This window comes from Rutidosis leptorrhynchoides, chromosome 8 (assembly GCF_046630445.1).
Source record: "Rutidosis leptorrhynchoides isolate AG116_Rl617_1_P2 chromosome 8, CSIRO_AGI_Rlap_v1, whole genome shotgun sequence".
NCBI lineage: Eukaryota > Viridiplantae > Streptophyta > Magnoliopsida > Asterales > Asteraceae > Rutidosis > Rutidosis leptorrhynchoides.
This window is the reverse complement of record NC_092340.1, coordinates 215,721,266-215,729,685: the sequence shown is the minus strand read 5'-3', so window position 1 is coordinate 215,729,685 and position 8,420 is coordinate 215,721,266. Positions and strand designations below refer to the sequence as shown.

General features: G+C 35.5%; 1 protein-coding gene across 3 annotated transcripts; it reads left to right on the top strand.

Annotated features, from left to right (window-relative positions):
- Nucleotides 1-1,753: 1,753 nt before the first annotated feature.
- On the top strand, nt 1,754-7,829 carry LOC139861708 (uncharacterized). 3 transcript variants are annotated; one of them, XM_071850201.1, is made up of 4 exons: nt 1,754-1,806; nt 3,479-3,769; nt 4,547-4,663; nt 4,759-7,829. In XM_071850201.1, exons 2-4 carry the CDS (start codon nt 3,491-3,493, stop codon nt 7,465-7,467), a joined length of 3,105 nt encoding a protein of 1,034 aa, XP_071706302.1. In that variant the 5' UTR covers nt 1,754-1,806; nt 3,479-3,490; the 3' UTR covers nt 7,468-7,829. The 3 variants fall into 3 exon arrangements, with proteins under 3 accessions (XP_071706302.1, XP_071706301.1, XP_071706300.1); XM_071850200.1 differs by lacking the exon at nt 1,754-1,806 and adding an exon at nt 2,473-2,609; XM_071850199.1 differs by lacking the exon at nt 1,754-1,806 and having other exon boundaries at nt 2,792-3,769.
- Nucleotides 7,830-8,420: the final 591 nt, after the last annotated feature.

Below are 8,420 nucleotides of genomic sequence, written 5' to 3'. Positions count from 1 at the left end.
GTTTGCTATGCTACGGACCTCCGATTAACATGAAATTTGGCCAACATGCTCATATATGATTATATAACTTAGAAAAATTGTCGGATACCCAACCCGACCCCGTTGACTTTTCCGTTGACTTTGACCCGACCAAGTTGACTTTTAATCAAACTTAACCAAATAATTGTGCAATCGTTCTAACATGTTTTTATACTTGTACCTTGCATGAAACATGACAATTTGATTCACATGCTATTATGATCGAGTCTTAACGAGCCATAGGACTAATTGAACATCTTTGACCTATCGTGCTTACCGTTATTGATACAACCTATTGTTTAGGTCAAGACTAGCATTGTTCTTTGCACACGTTTACTTGTTGAAGTACTTTACTACTCGTGCACTCAAGGTGAGATCATAGTCCCACTTTTACTCTTTTTGAACTTACATTTGGGATGAGAAAACATAAACATTTCTTTACTAAGTGAACACAAGTACAGGAAAACAAACATTCTACATACGAGTTTAGAACAAAATCCTCAATTCGATTATCATTAGTTACACTTGCCGGGTGTAAGCGAGAACTTATGTTGTATGGATCCATATGGGTTTGACAAACCCTCATTCAAACGGTTCGCTACCGTTTACGAATGAAATATATTTTCGAGAAACAGCGTATGTTCTAGCACTAAGTGATGGGGTTCAATGGGAGAAAGGTTAAGCATTGATAATTGGGTGCTCGTGAAACAAACTTTTGGAATGTATTACTATTATTTCATTGATGCAAATCTTGTGGTTCACTTGTACTTACTTACTTAAACCTATGATTTCACCAACGTTTTCGTTGACAGATTTCTATGTTTTTCTCAGGTCTTTGAACGATATGTGTTACATGCTTCCGCTCATTATTTTGATACTTGCATTGGATGTCGAGTATATATGCATACAAGGAGCGTCTTTTGGCTACTTTCAAATTGTGTCGCATAAGTTTCATTTGTACTTAAAACTTTGTATCGTAACTTGTGGTGGAACTATTCTTGTAAACTTTGAACAATCTTTACATTTGAAATGAATGCGACATATCTTTTGGTCAAACGTTGTTTTAAAGACTTATGACCACGTAACGGGACCTAAGTAGACGGCGCCGTCAAATATGATTTGGTCGGGTCGCTACAACAGGTAGGCAGTTTATCTACCACGTAAGTGAAACCAGTGTTAGGAAAGCCGGTTTATGTTGACATGGACAAAACTAGCCTTGAGAAAGCCGGTTATGATACTTGCATAAATCTTTCCCATGTTTATTATTTGTGTAAATCATATACCAAAAACTAACCATTCAGGCTTGCCTGAGTGGTCACCGAGTTGCCCAATGAAGTACACCACCCGAGTTCAATTCCTGACTATGCCAAATTGTTCAAAAAGAGAGTGTGACTAGAGGGTGCGCATAATGCGCAATTCACCCGGTACAGGTCTCGCGCTCGAAATGTTTGATTACCCGAGGTTTTACCTTCTATGGCAGGCCAATGTGCTCATTCATAGGAGGGTTTACTTGGTTACAAAAAAAAAAAAAAATACCAAAAACTAACTATTAAAAAAAATCCAATTGAGGGACTAAATGTCCAATCCTATTCTTGAGATTCCTTTTACGTAACCAACTTTTTATTTACGTAATCATCCTGAATCCGGATCCCCCGCTAACATACCGACCCGATTCTCTTTCTCCACTTTTCCACATATGTATATCATCTATCTATTTATATTTATCACCACGTATAAAAAACAGTTTGTCCACGATCTAATTTCCTAAAATTCACGTAACTACTTCTTGTATCTAGGGATGGCAATGGATCGGATATGGATCGGGTGATGCCGTATCCATATCCATATCCATTTATTTTTTTTACTTTTCATCCATCCATATTCATATCCGTCGGGTGAAACGGGTTAATGGATAATTATCCATATCCGTTTAAATTTATTTTATTTTTAACAATTATAAGCGGTGATTCACTATATACGATCAAAAGTAATATTTTTAATAGTTTATGCGACCGAAAGTCATATTTTACTAATCTATATAACAAATATTCAATAGATAACCTATTAAACATGTAAAGATATCGACATGTAAGTTGCTTATTTTTAGTTACATGGAATCACATTTGAACCACCAAAGTACGATAAATACATTTGATTATTTAAACAAAACAAAATATAAGAAGAAAGTTATATTTTTAGAGAAAATATAAAGAAAGATGAATATGAATATAATTAATGAAATATCACTACATAAATGATACTAATTTAAGTGATAAATTTATATATTTAGTTATTTCGAGTGAAAGCGGGTTCATCCACGGATGAAATTTTTTCATACACATCCATAACCATATCCATTTAGATCGTCCATATCCACAAATAATCAGAATAATCAGGTGGATCGGATGGATATTCACTGTATTGCTGTATCCATTGCCATCCCTACAGTGGTATCCTCTACTTTTCAATTTTCATCCATAGAAACCCTACTTTTTCAATATTCGTAATTCGTAATTTCCTATACCTTATTCCAAAATACATTGTCTGTGTTCTAATCGAAGATATATCTTAGCCTTTTTTTTTTCGTTCAAGTATGTATTCGCTTCATTTTCAACCTTTTGTGCTTTTTGTTGTTGATTTAGGGTTTTTTTCGATTATTTATGATTTTTTTTTTATCTATTTCACAATTAATTTGTTGATTCTTCTATTATTTTTAGTTCGTTACATAATTTTATATTGAGAATTGTTAATTACTTAGAAGGCACTTACGGTTGTGTTTGGATGTGAATATTAGGGTTCTAGTGCTTTCTTTTTGGCGATTGATGTAGAATTATAAATATAAATGTTTTAGTTAATCTTTTTTTGGCTAGTCAGATATAGTTTTTAACCTTTATGAAACCGATTATTGTGCTTTGATATCGTTAAAATTTACTTAGACAGCACATTAAAATTTTGGTGAAGGAGGTTTTGTGAGGGATTAATTGTTTTTTGAGTTATTTTAGGTGATTGGAGATTAAGTAGTTATGCCATATTTAGGTTTGTCTTTTTAATGCTTATGGACTGCTGTGGTAATTTTGATAAACAGTTTGTTTTTGGACTCTGGTTGCAAAGTTAAGGATTGTTAAAATTTCGTATGGTTTGTTTTATATCTTTAGCTTGTGTTGTGTGCTAATTATAAGAACCGCAAACTGTTTATTTGGATAGAATTGAAACAAATTTAATAAAAATGCTCGTCTTGTGGTCTCGAAACAAATATATTGGGGGTGACAGCAAGAGTTTTGTAATTGAAACGGTTCACATACTCATGTAAAAGATACATGGTTACATACCGATGCACATATATTTGTCTGTGTATTTTAAATAGGATATTGGTTTTTATGGGTCCTTTTCATACACTTCCGGGCTACCACTCTACAAGCTTGACATGTTCTGGTGCTTCCGTTTTTGGAAATATTGGCAGTTCACGAAGAAGATGGGGTACAAAAAGAATTATTGTACTGGGGAAGTTCCTGAAAGCGGTGCGATATTTATGTCGAATATAGGAACAAAGAAAGAGTGCTTAAGACGGAATTTATGTGGATTACCACCAGGTATGACTGATTTTGTGTTGCAGGTGAAAAAAGGAATGACACTTTTTCTTTTTGAGTATGAGAGGAGATTATTGTATGGTGTTTATCGTGCTACCTCTGATGGTGATGTCAACATTGAACCCAGAGCATTCAGATCATCTGGAAAATGCTTCCCTGCGCAGGTATGAGTGTCTAAACGGCTAACAGTTATCTTCATAGTTGATTTTATAAATGTGTCTCAACAAGGCCTGACTTTCTAGTTAGTATTCACAGTGCTGTACGCATAACTTTTTGTGTAAGATTGTTTCAACCCTACACTGAGAATAACAAAAGGTGATTATTGCAAGCATATCAGCTTCGAAGGGTGAAATAGTTGGATCTTTTTCTGATTTATGTATTTTTACATGTTTCTGTTTTCATAGAAATTTGGAACTATTTAGGTACATTTGGCTACTAGAATTTAAGTGTTTTTGCTAATTTGATTATGCAAGGACAGGTAGTCAGTTTTAGATAGTAGTTCGTACAAATTGAAATAAAAAATTAATAAACTACCTGTCCTGTTTTTTACGAAGTAATAATTAATTAAAATTTGGATTTGCTACTCTCAACTGTCTGATTATTGCCCGACTATCTTACTACTATAACTTCAAGCAGTATAACTACATCCAAACTAGCTCGTTTTTTGTTATGGCTAATTCACAACTCTCATCACTAAATTTTAGATTTGCTATTCTCAACTGTCTGATTATTGCCTGGCTGTCTGACTATTATAGCTTCAAACAGTAGAACTACATCCAAACTAGCTCGTTTTTTGTTATGGCTAATTCATAACTCTCATCACTAAAAATTGTATTGTCAAACAATCAGTTGGTTGTGCATGACTTTGACCATTGTCAAGTCTTAAATATTTATGTTGTTTTCTTTTATTGTACGTCTGTTCGATTCTATCTTATATGCAGGTTCGTTTTACCTCTGTCTGGGATTGTAGTCCACTCGCTGAACATGAATTCCAGGATGTTATTAGGGATAATTACGTTTCCGGGAAGAAATTTAACTTTGGTTTAAACAAGGATCAGGTATCTTTATGCACGTGTCAATGATGTTTAGTTGTGATGTAACCTAGAAATTGTTCTTATTTGCTTTTTATCTTCCCAATTGTGTACATTTTCAGGTGAGCAAACTAATGAAGCTGTTTCATTCCAAAAGATTATCTAAAAGTCCCACTGAAAGAAATGCATTGAGACATGGTGATAAGTCAGCAGGGGAAGATTCAAGATTTAGACATCTTAGGAAGGATATGAGAGATAGGTTAAGATTTGTAAGTGAAAAGGATGGTCATGATCCTTACATTTGTGATTCTGTGAGTGAAGAAGTTAAAGAGGTTGATGATCACTTTTATTCTACCAAAAATAGTGTCGAGGTTAGGCAGAAAGATAGTAGGGATGGGTTTGAAACAAATTATGACTCACACGACAATGATTTTACTGATTGTGTTACTAGGCAGGACGTATTAGGAAAACACCATGATCATTCATTCGGACCTTTAAGAAGGGTTGCTGATGCAGGATTGAACTTTACGGGTGATGCCAATGATGGGCATGAAATGCAGGGTAATTTTGAAGAAAAAAAGGTAATAACTATCGGGGATAGCTTTTTTATGGAGAATAGAAAAAGACAACATGATATAGATGGTGGTTACATCCCTCCGCCATTCACCAAACCCCATGAAAAGTGTTATGGTGAAGTTAGTATAGCAAGTAACGATCCAAAGGTTTTAATAGATGGTAAAAGAAATGATGATTATGCTAGGATTGATGATGAATATAATAATGTTAGAGAAGGCTTTGGCCAAACTCTTTCGGAAGGTCATCTTGGTAGCCCTAGTGGGATGATAAGTCAAACAACTAACGATAGAAATGAATATAGTAATGAAGCGGTGGATAATGAACTAAGAAAATTGAATGAACAATCCCTGAGTAAGCCTGTTTATCGTGAAGGTAGCATCTTTAGGCCAATAACATTGACTGAACACCACCCGGTGTGCACACCAAAAGAGACAACTTTTGGAATCAAACCTGACGACAATAAATATAATGGGTTCGAATCTTTTTCTCATCTTGGTCAAAGTACGTATTCATTATCTTGTGATCCTACAATTAAGGAAGTTTCTGATAGTCGAGTTAGTTACTTTGCTGGTGGGTCAAGTTTTATTCCTCTTGATGATGCCCCAATGTACTTGACCACCTCAAATGAGATTCCTACCTTATTGCCTGTGAGTCCGTATTCTCCATCTCACCCACATATCGAAGAAGGGTCAATGCGGTATTTTGAAAATCCTGATTATTATGCATCATTGAGCAGAAGCCAGCTCACAGTTGAAGGAAAGCAGCCGTTATGTGATACTGCTTTGTTAGAAGGCTCAAATATATCCTTGTATCCCGACTTTATTTCCAAAAGGATCTCTTCATCTGATGCTGGTCTATGTGTGCGTGCAGAGGACCCAATTGATAACGATAGAAGGTTATGCAGACCACGATCATCTGATTCTGGTTCACGTGTGCGTGAAGAGGACCCCATTCATAATGATAGAAGGTTATGCAGACCACGATCATCTGATGCTGCTGGTTCACGTATGCGTCAAGAGGACCCAGTCAACATTCATAAAAGGTCCCATCAGTCACATGAGAGTAAACATAAGCATTCTTTTGGTAATAACAGGAGAATTAGCGTTTTTGCTCGGTTAAATTCAGGTATCAGGCATGAAAAACAAGAATCTGAAAATGACAAAAAACATGAGTTGGATGCATCGGTTGACAAAGTTATGGAAATGCTGGAGAAAGCTGTGAGCAGCCCAATAAACAAGATTGGAAAAAGGAAACTAGCTTCTAAAGAAGATGATGGTGATAACACAATCCATTTAAACAATGTAGATCATGAACTTCCTGAGTTGAAAATGGAAGTTGATGCTGATCTGGCAGACGAAGAAGAAGAAACTGAAGATGAATCACCACTACCAGAGACCAGAATTGTGGATTTTAAGAGACGTAAGAAAGCAAACAAGTGCACTGATGAGTCGTCTAAAGAAAAATTGGAATGTTTGGTAGGTCCCACATCTGAAGTGAAGAATAATAAGTTGATGGGCGAGTCTTGCAAGCGCCGAAAACTAGTTAGACCTGCCGGTTTCATAGAAAACAAGTCCAGCGCTGATGGTGTTTGTGTTGCTGCTATAAATACAGATACGCTTCAAAGTTCTTCTTCTAATAGTGATAGCATTTCAACAAAAGAAGTACATGAGAACATCAAGTCTGTGGATATTAACATGATGCCTCCTGATTCTCATAATAAGCCAACACCACCTGAAGATGACAATAAGTCAACCGATGCAGCAGCACTTGAAAGCTCAGAAACTATTATTGTTGAATCCATAAAACCTGTGGAGGATGTTTTTATGTTGCCAACTCCTCTTAAAAAGATACCTTCTAAAGAAGACAGCAGTTTAACAGAAACAGTAGTTGGCGAATCCGAAAAAGTTTCTAGTGAAGGAGAAAAATGTGAACAAGTTGAGGTTTCTGAGAAAGTTGATGAATGCCCAACAAGTGGCCACGAAGGAGAAGAGTCTTCAAAAGTCAAAGATGTAAATGCAGAAATTGGGTCTTATAAAGATGGCGATAACTCAACAATAAAAGCAAAAGCAGTACTTACAATTTCTGAGAAGGCTACTGATGAATGCCAAAAAAGTGTCCAAGAAGGAGAAGAGTCTTGTTCACAAGTGAAAGATGGAAATGCAGAAAACCGTATAGTGTCGGATGGATTTGTAGAAGCTATCAAAGTGTCTTCATCAAAGGATGACCAAAAGATGTGTGGTTGGATCGAGTGGTGATCATAGACAATGACACATGGTGGGTAGAGCTCAAATTTGCATATATGTGCATATAGACTTGATCTTTTATGATGCAAAAGGTAACACAATTTTGAAGCTTATTAGTGTTTCCTGGAACTTTTGAACAGCTGCTGCTCTTGACACAATACTTGATGTATATTGTGCACTGATTCTAACCATCTCTGAGGCTCAGTTCATGAAATTGGGTAGCTTTTAGATTTTCTGATATTATACTCGGGGTTGTTCATTTCGTTTGGACTTGGAAAATTGTTTATTGTATGGAATCTAGACTGAATTTGTTTTTTTTTTCCTCCCGCATATTGGCTGTAGCATATGTTTGTTTTTTTTTTTTTTTGTTTTTTTTTTTTGTTTTGGTCTAACTTCGTTATATTGATTGATTCGATATTAGGAGATCCTGGTACACCGTGATTATTATGTTGATCTGGTAACTTTTGCATTTTACTGAACTTGGGACACTTGAAACAGTTTCTTGTTAATCATAAAACCATGTTCTTTTTAGGCGTCAGGGGCTGCTGCCTTGAGTAAATAATAAGCTGTGTAAAGAAGAATTTTTTTAAAAATAATAATCAAAAGTAAATCGATAAGGTGTATTTGGTTCAAGTTTCTTCCAAGTTACCCGAAAGGGTGAATGTTTTTGGAGATGTATGCAGTTTGATCATCGTTTTTTACCACCCAAACTATGTGTCTGTCTAATGAGATTTGAACATGGAAATTTCTTGTGAGGATATCAAGATCTAGAACATGATATCTTTAAATATTATAAACCGTGTGGCATAGAAAAAAAAAACAAACAGATCTGATAAACATCGATCTTCCCACTTCAAAATTCAACCACCCACAACCCTAAAAAACTGCAGCGGTTCATCAACAATTCGAGGCAGCCTTTAATCAAATCCCAACAAACGATCGATTAGTCGTTGTTCAACTTCCAG